The sequence below is a fragment of the Saccostrea echinata genome, unplaced genomic scaffold, assembly GCF_033153115.1.
Source record: "Saccostrea echinata isolate AGI-Se365-2 ecotype Australia unplaced genomic scaffold, CSIRO_AGI_Sech_v1 ptg000062l, whole genome shotgun sequence".
Taxonomy (NCBI): domain Eukaryota; kingdom Metazoa; phylum Mollusca; class Bivalvia; order Ostreida; family Ostreidae; genus Saccostrea; species Saccostrea echinata.
In genome coordinates, this window is record NW_026889811.1 from 7,301,603 (window position 1) to 7,321,193 (window position 19,591).

General features: G+C 33.3%; 1 protein-coding gene across 1 annotated transcript; it reads right to left on the minus strand.

The window, feature by feature from the left end:
* Window positions 1-2,279: 2,279 nt before the first annotated feature.
* LOC133175383 (probable leucine--tRNA ligase, mitochondrial) lies at window positions 2,280-18,145 on the minus strand. The gene is made up of 23 exons (XM_061310480.1): window positions 17,934-18,145; window positions 17,335-17,436; window positions 16,596-16,724; window positions 15,986-16,077; window positions 15,558-15,618; window positions 15,370-15,459; window positions 14,949-15,092; window positions 13,101-13,214; window positions 12,399-12,521; window positions 12,256-12,280; window positions 12,010-12,120; window positions 10,804-10,904; window positions 10,546-10,599; window positions 10,302-10,412; window positions 7,587-7,702; window positions 5,697-5,863; window positions 5,333-5,506; window positions 4,866-4,957; window positions 4,475-4,565; window positions 4,033-4,190; window positions 3,818-3,895; window positions 2,910-3,059; window positions 2,280-2,634 (listed from the first exon to the last, which is right to left on the minus strand). Exons 1-23 carry the CDS (start codon window positions 18,042-18,044, stop codon window positions 2,317-2,319), a joined length of 2,712 nt encoding a protein of 903 aa, XP_061166464.1. The 5' UTR covers window positions 18,045-18,145; the 3' UTR covers window positions 2,280-2,316.
* Window positions 18,146-19,591: the final 1,446 nt, after the last annotated feature.

The following is a 19,591-nucleotide window of genomic DNA, read 5'->3' on the forward strand; positions in this document are numbered from 1 at the left end:
TTACTATGATTTAAACCACCCCCTCCCCCTTTCATTACATGAATATACATGTAAGTGAATACAATAATTTAGAATTGTGCAGATATCATAGATTGCTATTAGATCTCACTATCATCCAAACTGACAGTTTATCATTGTTTGTTTGTGTTAAAATCATATTTTCTCCCAAGTGAGTTTTCCAAATCGTATGCTCATAATTCAATTCAAAAATTAAATATGATGGTTAACCTTGTATTTTAAAGAAATAATGCGCTAGTCTGCCAATCTTAATTAGCTTGTAATAAGAAAATTTAATTCGTGCAAATTTTGGTTAAAACGGGTTATACAACTTCTTGAAATTATACTGTACTAGATAGTTTTTTTTATTTTTTAAAAGACCAGAAACAAAAACAAAAACTTGCTCTGTGCAATCTTCCATGATGCCAACAAAATGCATTCATGGTAGCAATATCAAATACATTAAAATGATAACTTCCCTGGTGTTTCATTGTTAATGCAGTCAGTATGTATGCCTTGATTTTAAACAAAAGATTTTATTTTCTCAATTTATTGAATTTTATTTGACAGTCTATGAGTCTATCCTCGTATGTATAGGGCTACAACGAAAGTCTTTATTAGCTTATAGGGATGGGCAATGTAAATGAATTGTTAATTTAATGATTTAAATAAAATACTTCCAATTCAATGAAAAGTCATTGTTCATTTTAAAACTGTTTGCTTTTAGTTGATAAATATTGTTAATCATTTCTCCAAAAAGTATTTAATCAGAATGTGCATGCATTTCATATCTCGATAAGAAGACAGAAACCCTTCCTAAATATTCCTGTTTCAAACATAAATTTTTCAAATTTCGCTTAGCTCCATTTAATACAAAAAAAGTTTTCGTTTGATACGTAAAAAGAAAATTAGATTTTTTGAAAAATTAATTAGAGCTTAACAATGGTGAGACAGCAAAAATCCCCTCCTTTTCATTCTTGGAACTGGTCTGTTCGTCTCCATACAAAATTCATGATCAAAATCAATTTAAAGTACAAAGCCAACATTTACACTACATTAATCAAACACTTTGTCAAAACCTGAATTACAGGCTAACTGAACAAACAGAATGAAGATGTTTTAGTGGATAGTTCACAATTAAGTACATGTACTTAATTCAGCTTTCAGACTGCAGAAATGTCTTTCTACCTAACATGACCATTTTCAATGTATATTACCGGGTAACATGCAAGATTATTAACATTTAAGATTTAGATTGCCTAAATACCAGAGATATTTCTAAATAAGCTGTCAGTCTATATCCCATTAAGAATTTGTATCTCAACTTTGATAATTTATATCCTTTGAAGTCTTGACGTTTAATCTTCATTCAGTTCTGCCTAATTCAAGGTATGGAGGGTTCACTGTATTCAACATTGCCATGAACACTGATAAATACCCCCCTCTTCCCCCCCCCCCCCCCCAATACAATGTACTTGTTTCCTTAATTCAGTTGTATTGCCGTTTGAAAAAGATAAAATCAAACAATTAAAATAGTTTTCTGAATAACAAATACAGTCAAACCAAATAAAATTGATTTGCACTTATAAATTTCTGTTATACAAATTTGCCATTTATCCTGTAACCACCCTCCATTGACATTAAAAAGGTAACCCAATAAAACAAAGCTTTAATCAGTCAATGCCCTAGTAAAGCCATGTGTATTCAGTTTTATGTTGTTTTGATAAATCTTAATGATGATAAATCATTAATTGGTGTGAGAATTTTTTTTCTTATTTGCTCATCTTGTGACATCATGTACATTGCATTGTTCATGCCATTGTGACATAGTTTCAGCTGCAGAAATGTGCCTAAATTTGCTGTAAATAGCAAGGCTGAATTGAAATTATGTTGCATGATAAACAAAAAACATGTTAACTGTCTTGAAATATAAGCGATATTTGGGCTCAGGTTGAAAATGCACAGAGAGCTTGGCAGGCCTTACCTTCTATCAAGTTATCTTAGCCTTGGCCAAATAATAGTTTTCATGTATTTTATATGTATTCATCATGTGTCATATCACAGCATTGTTCATTGAACATCAAAACATGATCATCAGTTCAATATGGCTTAGCTTTAGGTATGCAGGACAATAAACATAGTCTAAGGAACATTTTTTTTTTATCTTTAATCATTCTTAAAGAAATGTACATATGAAAATATAAATAGGTCACCTTAATTTACTCAGGTGACCCAATCCCCCCCCCCCCCCCCCCCCCCACCACCACCACCACGTGGCCACACACACAAATGAAGTCAAGTCCTATTTCCAACATTATATTAGCTAGTCTTTTTCTCACTTTTCTCTCTCTTTTCTTCTTTCCCTGAGTCCTTTTTCCTTGGTACAGTAAAATTTATCACTGGTTGCAGGAACTCGTTCCTAGACCAGTGAAATTTTGTATACGAATTCCCAATAGAATTTTGAAATTTCTTGTCCTTTGAACATAATTCTAAGAGTTCCTTCTCATCCAGGCACCCATACTCCTTCAGTTTCATTGTAATTTCTCCTACAGGTCTTCCTTTATTCTGTGTCAGTTTTACTTTTATCACCATGTTGGGGTCAACCGATGGCCACTTCTGGTTAAATACGCTTTCATGCTGTAAAACAGAAATACATGCACTAAGACAGAAATGTTCCAATCTTACTGAAAATTTCCTTATAATTTAGTGGCATTCTGATACTGCACAACAAAATAAAATAAAACATCTTTAGACTATTGGATGCTTTTCAAAATATTTTTTAACAATTTCATTTCAATGTCAAAAAAAAAATTAATCAGAATTTATGCTTAACCATGGAGTGACTTTGACATCTTATATAAATACATCAGATTCCTGTATTTTGAGGATAGAAAACAGAACTGGAAACCTACCCATAAATACCCTGTGCCCCTGGCCACACTGCTAAGCCCCACCCACAGCTCCTCAGCATAACTAGGGGCAAACGGGGCAATAATAATGATCATGTCAGCCAAACATTTCTCATACTCCCTGCTTACAAGTTTAACTTCATCTGGCACAACCTGAAGAATAGAACTGATCTGAACTATTTTCTTAATAAAGTTAAAATTTGTTCTCATTTCTATATACAGTCAAACCTCGTTATCTCGAACTCGATGGGACCGTGAAAAAACTTCAAGATATACAAGGATTCGAGATATCAAGGGTAAAATACTTAAAGGATAAGTGGTTGGAACTTCCAACTCATTTCCATATATCCATGATATTCGAGATATCAGTGTTTGAGATACCAAAGTTCAACTGTATTTTCTTAATAAAGTTAAAATTTGTTCTCATTTCTATATATAAGAAAGCATAGAGAGGTTCACGTAAGATGATCAAATCTCTTTGTCTACATAATATATTATATGTATGAATTGAAATTATAGAGTTAATTAATGCATCAAATGAGATCAATTTCATATATGTAAAGCAAGTACAACCGAATCAGCAAAATGTTTGTGAAACACAATGCTCGTGCCATTTCTAAAGTCTATGAGGATAGGAAGGGTACTTTCTATTTGATCTTTGATTTCTATCTATGTCATTGATCTGATCTGTTACCTTAAAGTTTATATTAAAAAAAATAATAAAAGCTTTTATTTCAGTTGCAATTTTTTTTAACAATTCAAGATCTGGGATAAAATTGTGAACAGAAGATTATAGGATTAGATAAGTTCACAACTCTAATGTAAATCAACCAGTCTGAGTAGTATTTCTGATAATGCCATCAAAAGTACAAAATGTCTCGAATGCACATATACACACAGGTTTTTCTTACCTTGATTTTCTTCATGAAGTCAAACAGAAGAGTCATTACTATGCTAGTGTTAAAGAGTGTCTCCAGTGAAATCGTCACCTGTCAAAATATAACGATTTGTCTCTAATATTGAGATTAAAAAATGTTTCAAAAATAAAACAACTTAAAAATCTATTTTTTTTTTACATATTCCTTTAATACATGTATAGTGCTTAATTAAAAAAAAGACGCTTCACCTCATGTATCAAGTGATTTCTGTTTTGGAAAAGTTTATTGTCAATCTCAGTCAATTTACTTGGATCCACCTCTGAGGAAAGTGGATCAGTAGAGAGCTGTATGTACTTTGTAATGGTGTTCCAAACTCGATTCTGCCAGCGAGTTATGTTGACAAAAGCTACAATCAATAGCAAAATAGAATTTCATGCAAGTATTATAAGAGTTATCTTCCCTTATCGAATGCCTTATTCAGAGAAAAAATTTAATAAATTCTTTAAAAAAGCGGAAGTATTTCGTGATCAATACAAGAGCTATTATTCTGGAAGTGGTAATCCAAATTTCATAAAACAATATTCCTTTATACATTGATATGCAAATTTTCTCTCTCTCCACCCCCCCTTCCAATTTTTTAAGCATCAGTTTAAAATTCACGTATATGCATGATATATTAAATAGTGATACCTTGATTTGACCATTCCCTGTCTGACCTGGGGGAGACAGTGCCTAAAATAGCTAATCTGGTTGCATCCACACCAAACTGATCAATAACATCCTGTAAGCAAAAATATTCTACTAATTCATCTAATTCTACTTCAAATCTCCCTAGTTGAACTCTGTATAAATGAAGACTAAAGCTTATCACCGCAACTCAAAATTTTAATTAATCTCAATGACAGAAAACCACTTCAATTTAAGAATTTAGCATCCATCATGTTAGAAGTTAATATTTAAACATGCTTTAAATCAATATCACTGCTTATTTACAAGACAAAGGGAAAAAAAAGTAAATGAGGATGGCAAAATATTCAAAATAAAATCACAAAACACATATTGTAATTTTGGAGTGACATGCCTGTGGATCCACCCCGTTGTATTTGGATTTGCTCATCTTCTCCCACTGTACAACAACTTCCTCTCCTGTACCTTTCTCTGCAGGTCTCTCACCTGTTCAAAAAAAAAAATTATTCCTTTGTTATCTTTCACTTTAATTTTTTTTTATGGGCATTAAGATCTTTGTGGGAAATACAGAACATTTATAACTTTTTTTTTTCCCCGAGATACTCAATTAACAGAAATCTATTTTTCTAAGATGTTTATAAGATTTTTTATGTCAATAAAATTTGAATGCAAGAAGAAAGCATAAAGATACAATCATTTCTTTGTCCAAGTTTTCTACAAGTGCATTTCATGTAACCATGTGCTTCCTGGGATTTTATCTAAGTAAAGAATCCACTGTATGTTGTTCCACTGGCAATAAAAACACTTCCTAACACATTCACATACTTAGTTCCATATCCTAGTATAAAGTCATATCTTTACCTGAGAAGTCCACCTGTTCTTTCCTAAGATATTTTCCACTTGATTTGACACTGAACGATTGACCCATGACCATGCCCTGTGTTAGGAGATTGACAAAAGGTTCTCTGTGCTTCAGTCCTCCATGGTCACATAAGAAATAATTGAAGAATCTGGCAAAATATAGGTGAAGGATCGCTGTAAAATACAAATATGTCAGGCAATTATAATTCACAAGATAAAACATACAATATAAATGTAGTGCTTTATATTCAAATAAGAGATAGAGAGATGATATGGAGGAGCATTTACACTTAATTCCCGATGAGGGTTAACTATCAATTGTATGATCTCATAGGTTATCACATTCAAATTCTATTCCCCTTACCATGTTCTTTCCCCCCAATATACAGGTCTACAGGCATGTACTTGTTGACCTTATCTGGTGAATAGGGTGCCTCTGTGTTGTGTGCGTCCAGATAACGTAGGAAATACCAGGAGGAATCCACAAATGTATCCATAGTATCAGTCTCCCTCTCAGAGGGTGAACCACATCTGTCAAAATGTAGAAAATAGGGAGTGCATGTAATGTTATACAATTATGGACTTCAGTGTAGGTCGATATGTGGTTATAAGGACTTATGGCAATTGATATTGACCGAAGACACAGAAAGTGATAGCGACCGAGCCTGCGAGGTCGCTATCATTTTCTGTGTCTGAGGTCTATATCAATTGTCACGAGTCCAATAACCACATATTGACCATTCACTGAAGTCCATAATAGTTATATTATATAATCACTCAAAGTGAATGCACTGACACAGTCCTAACTGAACAGACTTGGCTGTCATTACGTTACATGGTTAAAAACACGCTTCTTATATTATGACATCACGTTCTACGTAACTTTAGTGCAACTGAACGGTGTGTTGTGCGATATCATTTTCCGCGGATGCGCTTTCGCATCGATATCACAAAAGGAGGAATATCACGTGATGTCCTTTCAGCCAATGAAAATTAAGAAAATAATCTTCTTACTCAGGTGAGTTAAGGCTAAGTTTAGGCATTTCTCTGCAAATAAACTAACTAAAATGCATAAGGACTATATCTATTATACAGAGAAAGTTAAAACTTATTGTCTAATACATACTTGGTACCCACGACATGAGATAGCCAGTACACATTATGACGTCATATTATGATGTCATTGTTCTTAACTACACAAGATTATAATGGACATCATCAAAAATGCTTCGGAGCAAGGGCATGCTCTATTTTATTTAACTGAATCAAGGTGTATTAAGAAGCAATATATTCCAAAGTTTGCTGGTATTGCTGCACAAATATCAACAGCTCAGTTGTATAATTTCTATTTGTAAAGTTTTTAGTTGAATAATTAGGGTAAAAATGTACCGTCCGGTATAAGTTTCTTCAAATTCCGATCAAATGAGAAAATGCCAAGGATTTGTGCAGCAGTTTCATTAATCTATAGAATATTCTACTTAGTATAACACAATTTTTATATAAAAATAAATAGGGTAATCCCTTGCGCCAAAGCTGTTTTGTTGCTGTGGTTTATTTCTTCTGTAGGTAAGATCAGTGACGTCATAATTTGACGTCATAATGTGTACTGGCTATAACATATTGTGGGCACTAAGTATGCATAAGAAAATAAAACAAAACTTTCTCTGAATAATAAATATACCTCTTTGTGTTTTTATTAGCTCATTTGCATAGAAACACCTATACCTAGCCTTAATTCACATGCGTATATAATATTACAAATTTTAAAACATCCATATCATATGTCATATCATCCACAGTGGACCAGGATGATATGGGACATGGGGTTGATATTTAGTATATCTAAACTATCTAATATGAAAGTTCACATATATTTCTGCATTTTAAAGTCAATTAAGAAGTTTAGTGCTTCTGGCTTATGTATCTAAAGTAAATACAGCAAGTTTTAGGTCAGTTTAAACTTATCAAATCAACAAATTTTAGCACAAATTGTATTGCATGTATATTTCAATTAAATCAATATATTAACTCCCCCTTATTTCTGATTTTGATATGCATTTTTATCCACTAGTCTGATATTTGACATGGGTTTTTGGACCAACCATTGGGATATGGGATATTTTGATATCACTTGTATGGCACTGTGCAGTGTATTTGTTTTACATAAATTATAAAGAGTATGTATTACTGCATGTGATTTTCAAATTTGCCAACAACAAATAGGCATGGATCTTCTTCATAAAGTTATACTTACTTTGGACAAGGTACATTCAGCCAATCAGTGCTTTGCTTTAATGGTGAAGATTTCCCTGTGAATTTGGCAATGGAAGGGAGTTTCACTGGTAGATCTTCCAGTGGAACAGGTACTGCCTATGAAGAAAGTAAAGTTAGTGGTTAGCTATTTATAAAAGAGAAAGGGGGGGGGGGGGAGACTGTTTTGTGTGCACTAGTTCATTGAAAACATATTGAGCTGCATCTAATTTTGTGAAACTTTTAATCCCAGATGGAAGTTTACTCTTACGTTTCATCCGATTAAACCATAGAATCCATCATCAATAACAAAAGTAAGTGAAAAGATATTGTAAATAAACAAAAGAAAAACATTGTAGAATTTTAGCATAGGTAATCAGAGATTACAGAGCTCACCTCAACGAATGTTGTCTTTAAGTAAGGCAAAGTCCCACACTAAACTAATAATCTAGGAGTGTGCATCCCTAGATGCAACATTTATGCAATTTTAGTCTGATAGGGCTTGCAGTTATTTGGGAATAGCCTTATCTGAAAACTTAAAACTAGTCACTCATCCAGAAAATGTAAGTCAAATCCAGCATCCGAAGCGAGTTTTGAGATTGTTTGTCCCCTGATGCATCATCCATGCAAGTTTGGTTCAAATAGGCCTTATAGTTACTTGGAAATGAGATCTGCTCCAAAAACTTTAACCTGGTTACTCATCCGGAAAATGTAGGTAAGATCTAGCATCCAAGCAAGTCCAGTAATGTGAATCCTTAGATGTATCATCCATGCAAGTTTGGTCAATATAGGGTTTATAGTTACTTGGAAATGACATCTGCTCCAAAAACTTTAACCTGGTCACTCATCTGGAAAATTTAGGTCAGATCCAGCATCTGAAGCAAGTCCACTAGTGTGCATCCTTAGATGTATCATCCATGCAAGTTTAGTCAATATAGGGCTTAAAGTAAACTGGAAATGAGATCTGCTCCAAAAACTTTAACCTGGTTACTCATCCGGAAAATATAGGTCAGATCCAGCATCTGAAGCAAGTCCAGTAGTGTGCATCCTTAGATGTATCATCCATGCAAATTTGGTCAATATAGGGTTTATAGATACTTGGAAATGACATCTGCTCCAAAAACTTTAGCCTGGTCACTCATCCAGAAAATATAGGTCAGATTCAGCATCCGAAGCAAGTCCAGTAGTGTGCATCCTTAGATGTATCAGCCATGCAAGTTTGGTCAATATAGGGCTTATAGTTACTTTGAAATGAGATCTACTCCAAAAACTTTAACCTAGTCACTCATCCGGAAAATGTAGGTCAGATCCAGCATCCGAAGCAAGTTCAGTAGTGTGCATCCTTAGATGTATCATCCATGCAAGTTTGGTCAATATAGGGCTTATAGTTACTTGGAAATGAGACCTGCTCCAAAAACTTTAACCTGCTCCAAAAACTTTAACCTGCTACAAAAACATTAACCTGGTCATTCTTTAGCTGAAATTGCAGCATCTGAAACCTTGACTGGTACAATGAAACACACTAGAAGCATCCTCCATGCATCTCTGACTAATATAGGCCATAGAAGTACTTGAAAAGAAAGCTGCTCCAAAAACCTTAACCTGGGACGCCGACACCGATGATATTACATAAGCTCGCCCAACTTCGTTAAGGTGAGCTAAAAAAAAATTAAAAACTACTTATACAGGTGACTCTCCATCTCTCGAAGTTCAAGGGACCGTAAGAAAAGTTCGAGAGATCGGGGGGTTCGAGAGATAGAAAGTGAATATAATCAGGAATTTTCAGTTCCGATCATCATTGGTCTACTATTATACATACTGGAAGTATATGTTGATAATGTCATTACACGTTACAGGTAATTCACTTGATTCAATGATCGTGTTTTGAATAAATAAAATGATTAATTTAAATGTCAATATTTATTTGTTCTCATTTCATAATTACATTAAACCTGAATAGCAATTGTTGATTTTGCTAACCCACGGACGAGGGCTTGATCGGTCCTTCACAAGATTGCTCGTAATCGGTATACAATTCTTGAGATAGGATTTCTTGTGCAATGTTTGCCAAAGTGGGATTGTGTAGACTCTAATAATATTAAAGTTCATAATCTATGGAAAATTACTGACACGTCCCTAAATTATTTTCTCAAAAAGCGTCTCGTCCAGTCAAAATAAGTTGTGAAGCGATTTGTTTATAATTTACCAATTAACCAATTAATTATATCAACATTCGGATGACTCACAGGTGTAGTATCATCTATGTAAACACCCAATTAACACGTCCATCCCAGCCCCAGGCGTTCACTGTTATCCAGAGTCCAAGCTGAATTAATTTTACACTTGATTGACGTGTATACATGCGCAATCAAAACTTCGAGAGATAGAGTAAAAAACAATGAAATATGTGTAACGGGACCCAGGCCTTGGTTTGAGTGATAGAGAACTTCGAGAGATCGGGAGTTCGAGAGATCAGGAGTAAATTTGCTTAGTTATATAGAAGAAAAAATCGGGACCGGAGGTTCACTTTGAGAGATGGAGAACTTCGAGAGATTGGTGTTCGAGCCATCGAGAGTCACCTGTATATGAAAACATTACACTTTGGGTTCGAAAATAAAATTTAACAAAAAATTTAATTTTTTTTTTACTTTTGCAGTGGCAAGAGTAAACTGTCTTTTGCAACATTAACATCTTTAAAAAAAAAAGATGGCAGACTGACCTTACATTTGGGGCAGTGGATAATGGGAATAGGTGTACCCCAGTAGCGCTGTCTGGAAATCAACCAGTCTTTAGAGTCCAAACTCATCAGAAATCCTCCAATCTTCTTCTCCTGTTGATAAGATAACAAATACTACTGAGAAAATGTCTATTTTAGTAAGCCATTTTATTGCATGTTGATATACTCCACATGTCAAATCAAGATTTGAAGGCTCATGTCAATTTAAAAAGTTATTTTTACTCACTTTTGCATAATGCAACACTTTTTCATGTGCCTCTTCCCTACTGAGTCCAGAAAACTAATTAAAAAAATTAGAATACACTGCACTCAATCACAGTCATATACACTGTATGTATGTCTATAACATGGCATGCACACACAGTAACGAAAAAGTTGAAATTTTGCCCTCATTATGTTTCATTTTGGAGGGTGTCAATTTTAATTAAAGTTCTAAACAGATAGACACTGACAACAGAGTAGTATTTCAACTACATGTAATTACCTGTCCAGACTTCACTATGACATTATCTTTTATGACCTCAGCATAGGTGAAGCCCATTTTATCAGCTGTTGATTTGTCTTCTTCATTAATACAGGGAATAGCTACAATTAAGAAATTGACAACTTTGAATAAACAGCTGAGATGCATTCTGAATAGACTGTTTCACAATAACTGTGGAACTGCACTTAAATTGATCTAGTTGGTGAAAAATGACTTAACAGCAATTGCACATATATTACAGTTTGTATTATGTCATTTAATTATCTGCTAACAAAAACTTTCCAAAAACTATATTAATTTACCCTTAGAAAGGGCAGTGCCATGGTTAATATCATGAATAGGTCAATTGACTCTTTTTTGTAACTGAATAAGGTTGCTCTCTCTCTCAGGGTTGCCCGATTGCCCGGGACAAGTAAATTCTCAGTTCGGGCAAGTGAAATTGTCCACGTACTTGTCCGATCAGGCAAGTGAATTTTTCTCATACAAATGTACATATTTATTTAGTTTACATTAATTTATAAATAAAACAATAAATTGAACACTTGATTTCCGCCATGCACCTGACTGACAATGTTTTTGCATTTGGAATTCCTTGGTAGCGTTTCTGGATTATACCGCTCATTTAAAAATCGGGTTTGTTATTTTCTTTCATAGTAAATACGCTCTTCGTCTGACAAAATTTTGTGAACTTCTTATTAGGAAATTAGATTATTTATTCAAGCACAGAATATAACTACAGTGTAACACAAAGTATCCTGATCAAGATAAGATGCATGTTTCATAGCTACTATCTTCTTTAACCATTGCTTCACAGTTATCTCTGAAAATCACAAATCACAAAACGATCCTACCGAAAATAATTTTAAAAAAAAATGAATTTTATTAAAAGGAAACGGAGGGTTATTGGTGCATGCCAGTGCGAGTAAACAGGTTAAATTTACAAGTACAGCAGTATACATTACGTACAAATGCACCATGCATCGACATTTTTTCAGCTCAACTTGCCAAATTGACAGTAGTGTATTTGGTCACATTTTTTCTTATCATAACGTTTACATTTTAATAATTTTCTTCTTTAGTTCTTTCATAATTTTGGGCAACAAAGTTTTGCATTCGGACAAGTCAAAGTCTGAGATCACTTGCCCGAAGGTCAAGTGAATCTGAAAGTTAATGTCTATCCCTGTCTCTCTCTCTCTCTCTCCATACCTAAATGTTCATTGTCTGGAGTATAAGGAATATTTGGAACATCTGGAGACACAATGATTGGGACAGAATTTCCAGTCAGAGGATGAATAGCCTCCATAGTTAATAAAATCGCTAAAAAATAGTTTAAATATATTATCATGATTATATAATTATGTGCAGCTATGTCTATAAAAAAAAATTTTCAACTTACTGATACAAGAAGTACACTGTATTTATCAATTTTTGTTTAAGACATACAAAAGATACCTTTTGAACCATTCTTGTCTGGAAACTGAAAATAAAGTTTTTTTGAAAAATCTGAATTCAGAGAATAGTTAGACTTAAAAAATGCCAACAATAGCATTCATAAAATATGATCTTATTATTTTTACAGAGTTACATCCCTTTACCTTGTAGTATTTCTGATCATTCAGTCTGTGATTGGTCGGTAATGCAATATGAGACACTCCATACAGACACTCGGGAGTGGATGTGAACACTGCTAGAGGCTCCTCCCACTCTACACCATCAAGCTGGAAAATAAGAAGTAAAGGTTGAACTGCTATATGTAAGGGAACAGAGATCAGCTATAACATACAGTCAAACCTTGTTATCTCAAACTTGAAGATACCGAGAAAATACATCGAGATAACTGAGGATTCGAGATATCCAGGGTAAAATACTTAGGGAATAAGCAGATGGCGCTTCAAAATGACTTCAACATATCCAAAGTATTTGAGATATCTGTGTTCGAGATACCACGGTTCAACTGTATATGACATAACAGGTGAAACATGCTGTCCAATTCATGAAATATGCAACAAGTGCAGCATGGAACCTTTGTTCAATAATTAGGATCACAAATGTTCCATTAAGTATATACTCTGTAACTAGCTTATTTTAAATGAAAATGTTGAAGATAGCGTATAGTGATCAATCTCATAAATTCTGTAAACATTATTAATTGTGAATAGAGCAAAACACAGACCCCTGGAAATAGCAGAGGTACCTTAATGTTACCTGATAATACAATGAATCAAAACTGTTAAATAATATCTGCTATAATTAGACTTCTTGTATTCAGTTATTCAAATAGGTAAGAATTTTTTTACCCTTAATCTGAAGTCAATCCTGGTTCCATTGCAGTCCCCAATCCAACGCTTCTGTAACTTTTTAACATCCTTCCATAAATTATCATCCACCTCAGACAAGCCATCTAACAGCGACTGTGATGTAAGAAAATAAAATAAGTTACTACACAGATAATGATGAAGGAACCATGCTCTTGACTGAAATGCTTACTGAGCAATGCTGTAAAGGGGAAAAATAACTTGTGGTATAAACATTCGCTATATTCAGGGTGTTAATAAATCCATGAATTCAAGAAACAGAGAGTAAGTTTCTACAAAAAAAAAATTTTCCCCTATGGTTTACAATCTAAAGGGCTCAGTTATACCTCATCAAATATCACTAATCTGCAGATGAGTGCAATATCTGTAATATTTTTACTTTCCTCTTTGTAAGTCATACTAATACATGTATAGGTACTTCAGTCTTGATAATACTTAACTTCTACATTTTTTTTTATATCTGTTCAGAGTTGAACATGTACAATATGTATTTGGACAAATAACATTTGAAGGCAACTTGTATGATGGACACGTGGATGTTTTAGTTACCGGTAATGTTGAGCACTAACTAACATTATCATATTTTATTCTGGCTATACTATGTAATTGATATAGAGAGAGGGAGGAAACTCCTGTTTTAAATTCATCAAACCATGATTGTGTCAGAGGAGAGAAAAACATAACAATTACAACTGTACAATTAATCCCCTTCACAATATGGCTCTGCCTTTTAAGGATCACTGAGAAATTACAAGTACAAATGTAGATCTACTTCAATTTAACTTCATTCAACTGGCTGCCATACAGCTGCCAAAGAGAAGAACTACACACGCTAATTCTCGATTCCAGCCTACATTTTACACCCATTTAATTCAATACTAATGGCAATTTGGCCGTACAATCTTTGTTGAATGCAAAGAACAGTTCAATGGTAATTAACTGATAATTTTAATGCCAGTGTTAAATAGTTAATTACCCCTAATTGCAGCTCTTTAAATAAGGGGGGTAGACGATATTTTCCATTGAAATCGGGCTTTAAAGCATCAGCACATTTTGAAATATTTTTGGATATGAAAAAAGGTTCCTTAAATATTTTCTTATGTTTTATGCATATAAAATTAAACATATTTTATTAATTAAATACAATGTTTTAGTTGTAAAACCCTTTGAAATTGGTGAAAAAAATAAGCATTTTTGTAGTTTTTTGTCTGTAAATATATGTCCCCCCCCCCTCCGTGAAACACAAAAAGCTTTGGTATGAATTTGTGAAATGACAGTCCATATTACCTGTAAAAAAAAATTTTTGTTTCCCGGGGGGGGGGGGGGGGGGGGGGGGGGGGGAGGGGAAGAGATGTTTTAAAAATATTTTCCGTTGCTTTCTATAGTGAAAAACACAAGTTTTATCCATATTATAGAGTTACCTCTCTATATTTTCCAAAAGAAGTAATGTTTTATGAAAATTCATATAAATATCTATATAAATATGAAAAATCATTCATATGTGTTAACTTTTGAAAATTGACTTGGAGGTAGGCGGGAGAACAATTAATGCTATCGTTCGCAGTTCTAACAAAATGTCATTTAGTTTTGTTGATCTTTATCTCATTATTTTTGTCAGGAGCAATGACATATAGACAAATACATATGCAACATTTACATCAAACTGAAAAAATTTTCCAGAAAAGTTTTATTCTGTAATTTGATTTAAACAATTTTTATTTCCAATAGAATAAGGATTAGAATGCTTAGGGAATTCCTCTCTCTTACTTAGTGTTCTTCCATTCCAAATACTTTGAATATACATTTAAAGATTTTATTTGATTTCAGTACCTTTGCATATACTTTGGTTTTAATGAACCACTGTTTAAGGTAAATCTTTTGAACTTTGGCCCCTGACCTCCAAGAACAACCTTTTTCATCAATCTGCTCATTGGCTAAAACAGTTTCATCTACTGGATCCCAATTCACAATTTCCTGAAAAATTTAAAATGTACCAGTTCAGTTTAGTTTAGTCTAAAATAGAACTGTGCATAGAGATATTCACTATTAATCACTTTTATTCACCAGAACTATATTTTCTCCTAATTACATGAGACTGTCTCCTTGCAAAAATTTTACATGTATATTTGTATTCTAAATCACTAAATACAGAAATAAGCAAATTTTGTTTCACATATAAATAAAAAACAACTTTTTCACAAAAATAATGTTTTACAAAAATTTGGTGACCTATGGTAAGTTGAACTCTTACTTTTCTTTGTTCTACCAGCCCAGCTTCAAACATTTTCAGGAATATGAACTGTGTCCACCTGTAGTATTCAGGATCACAAGTGGCGTATTCCTATAAGAAAGGGACACAAACAAAATAAAACTAAATGCCTAATTACATTAATTGTTATAGATCTAAAATCTAAAAATGCATAAAGGGAAGAAACTCACTGTATTCCAATCAAAGCTGAAGCACATGTCATTCAACTGTTTTCTCATGGCAATAATGTTCCTGCAGAAAAAAAAGAGTTAAAATCAGCAGATTAAATCTAAACATTGATTACACCTGTAATAATTCCAACAAAAATACACTATAAATTTAGGATCTGAGGTTGTACTCTAGTCAAGATTTTAAACTGACATTCAGCTAAAAATAATGGTCATTTTTGTAGAATTTTGGAATAAAATGAAACATTGATGCAATGTTTGACATTATAATATAATATGCTGACTAATGAGAAGAAGTGCATCTTTTTTATCAGACATTTAGTTAACCTGGGTCCAAAATAATTGAACACCTTCTCCCTCCCCACTCCCAAATTTTACATGTAAATACATGTACATGTAAAAGGTGTTTTGTGAACAATGCAATTTGATACCTTCTAGTCCACACATCTGGAAGTTCCCCATGATCAATAGCTGCATTTTCAGCGGGCAGACCAAAAGCATCCCAGCCCATAGGATGAACAACCTTTACAGGAAAACTTTTTGTTAAAAAATATAATGAATCTCCAAATAAAATATCAAATGCACAAGCTTTTGTTTCCACTACTTGTTATGCAACAACAATTAACAGCAATAGACAAGAAAAGTTCAGGTTTCGTTAAAAATTTGTCTCAATTTACAAATTTTTTTGTTGCCAAAGAATACAAGGTGTTTTGATGTGAAACAAGTACTGAATAATTATTTATCACAAACCAAAGATACTACATCATTTTTAGGACATGTACTTTCATATTTGTCAGTCACACAATGAAAGTGAGCATTACTCTTTTAGATGACTTACATCTTTGCCAGTTAAGCAATGAAAAAGAACAATGATCCTTTTGATGAGTTTCATCTTTGCAAGAAGTGATGAGAGAGAGAAATGATCTTTTTGAAGACATAACATTTGCCAGTTAAGCAATGACAGAGAGTGATGATATTTTTGATGACTTTCATCTTTGCAAGAAGTGATGATAGAGAGCAATGATCTTTTTGATGACTTACATCTTTGCCAGTTAAGCGATGAAAGCGAGCGATGACGTCACTGATACTGTATACTCTGACGTGTCCCATGTGGAGTTTACCACTGGGATAAGGAAACATGGACAACACATAGAACTTCTCCTTGGAGTCCTGGCAATAAGGAATATCATATCAAAGACATTCAGCTTAGACAGACATATGTTAGAGCCATCAGATTATACATGTATGTTTATCTTTGTAAAATGAATTGAAGAAAGATGTTAATAGTGTGACCTTCATAAAGGTCAAGATTACATATCTTTTTCATCCTTAGAAGTCTATCTAGAATTTATGTACCAGCAGATTTGTGTAAAAAAAATGATTTACTTGCATGCTTGTCATACAACTATCTATTCCACTTTGTGCAATTTTAAAATTATGGCAGTACATGAATTTTTATATTCCTGACATCATTGCAATACAACTCTGTGAATGAAATTATTTCAATATCTATTCTTTGTCTCAATTACTTTCTAAACTTTTTTCATATTCAGCAGATTTTTGTCAATAGATAAAATACAGTCAAACCTCGTTATACGGAACTCAATTGAACTGATGAAAACCTTTGAGATATTTGAGATACCAATGTTTTTTTTTTAAAAAAACTAAAAGAATAAGTGGTTGGGACTTCCAAATCACATTGACATATCCATGGTATTTGAGATATCAGTGTTTGAGATACCGAAGTTCAACTGTTTGTGTTTCTATTTGCCTCTTTTACCTGAGGTTTGTTTAAGCATCTTTCATTGTTGTTTTTCTGCAGAAGTGGTATCCAGTGTTTTTCCACCTCAGCTCTGACTTCAGGTGTAAATTCAGATGCATCCTATCAAACACAACAACAATTATTTTATGACATGAATGGTGCTAAAACTTTGCCACACTAAAAACTATTTTAACTATAGGATACAAATATATTTTCACTTATATCTTCTTTATACTGAAATACAAAGCAATAAAATTTCAGTGAGACTTAGTTTTCAGAGTTTTCTTTTTTTTTTATTCATAGTGCAAATTTGGACAATCTACATGCAGTTTAACTAAAATAAGATCTATGGTCTCTCATGCAAACATAAAAATGTGATTACATTTAATCTTCCTGCAATAAATCTATCAAGCATCAAAAGTCGGTTTCTTGAATAAGAACAGTTGTAACATTATCTGGTTGTGGGGAATCCTGGGTAATACAGTAAGTCTTACAGTAAGGCATACATTCTGATTCTCCCCTGCACGGTCAGATTATAAATGCAGGAGGGGGATAATAGTCGGAGGAAGAATTCAAGGTCATATATATTACATCAGCTAATCTAACAAACCCATTACCCATTTTCCAGTTTTGCTGTAGATAAATCTGCACTTTTTCAAACCACTGTTACACTTCAGTTTTCGAAGAATGGACCAACTGAAGCGCTTGTTGATGTGGACACGAGACATTTTTTTTTCTCTCTCTTTCTCTCTCTCTGTTTACATGCGGTTACATAACAAACATAAAAAAATCTTCCTTTGTTGAAACTGCAAATATCAACACTTTTATAAATGCATTGCTAAAAGACATATGCTTATAAAAATTAACATTTTTTCCCAACTTGGTTGAAATTCACCACGGTGCCGAAAGTCGGAATGGTGCGACGCACGCTAAATCTAGAACTTCATCGGATAAACAAATATTATCCGGAATGGCTTGTGACTATTGTTTTGCACTTAGACTGGGATGTAGCTTTATTTAATTTTCAACGGGGTCTAAGGTCATCCAAGAAGAAGGGAAATATGGTGGGATGTGACTCATTTTCTATCTTTTTAAAAAGTTGAAAAAGAAAATTGAGAACTTTATTCCCCTTTTAACTCCAGAAAAAAGACCTTGCCTGATGTATTTCCACTAAAAACTTATCTTTTGAAAGAAATAGGTGTTCTTCAATTTGCCTTACTCTAGTTCACTCATTAAAATGTTGCTTTAATGAATATTTGACACAAATTGCTACTTAACATGTATTGGATGTTTTTTGTTTGTTTTGGTTTTTTCTTTGAAAGCATGACTTTCACATTTACAAAAATTATTTCCCTTTGCGGGGTCCATCTGAGGTCAACCGGCGTAAGGCACTGTTCATTACCAACTTTATGGGACTATGTCTTACAATTTTTAATCCGCATGAATATGCTCATTATGTTTTTTATGTTGCCCCATACTATGGGTCCCACAGTATGGGAACATATACAGGAAAGGATCGAAATTGTCCGATGGCGTTTGAAGGTTGAAAATATTTTCTGGTAAGTTACAAGGGATATAGGGCCTAGTGAGAAAAATGAGGGTTACGCCGACAAAGGGAGATAACCCTTAAGAATGTGAAATTCGTCTCTTACGAGAATATATTTAGATTTATTTAATACTAGCAGCTAGAGACCTTCTATACTTTGATGTTTTGAACTATACATGTACATGTATATAGTAATAAAAATATAGTAGGGAGAGGGCTAAAATAGGCTATGCCTGCTGCCTAATCCCATTCACTTTATGTGAATAAAATTATGTATAAATAATAAAAAAGTAATTAACATTATAGTGTCACTCATTCATACTTGAAACTTCAGAGTTTTCTGTCATATCGTCGGGTCTTTAAGGTTCATTGACTCTCTGATAAGAGGAATAATTCACATGGATAAAAAGTCTATCATTCCTTTATAATTTTTAAGAAAAATGGTAATTTCTGTCAAATTCTGTGTCAATTCTTTAAACATTTTAATTATAGTCTTAATATTGGTAGGATTAAGAAGCTTTTTTTAAAAATGCGGAAGTACGAAGACCAGATTCGTAAGTGCTTTTAGGACAGTGAGCTTTTCAAAGGTAAGTACATTTCCTAGTCTTGTTCGACAACATTATATAGAAGTCAATTAGAAACGGTTGGTACTTAGTGAACTGAATTTATTAATCTCATCACAATTTTATAATTGTATACAGAGATAAACATAAACAATGGTGACAAATC

Bases quoted from the DNA above. Each gene is read 5' to 3' on its own strand.
- LOC133175383 (XM_061310480.1), bottom strand. From the start codon at position 18,044: ATGTCTCGTGTCCACATCAACAAGCGCTTCAGTTGGTCCATTCTTCGA. The intron at 15,093-15,369 runs GTAAGAGTTCAA...TAAATTTTTCAG, and splicing joins GGCTGGTAGAACAAAGAAAA to GAAATTGTGAATTGGGATCC. The intron at 2,635-2,909 runs GTAGGTTTCCAG...TCTGTTTTACAG, and splicing joins GGGGCACAGGGTATTTATGG to CATGAAAGCGTATTTAACCA.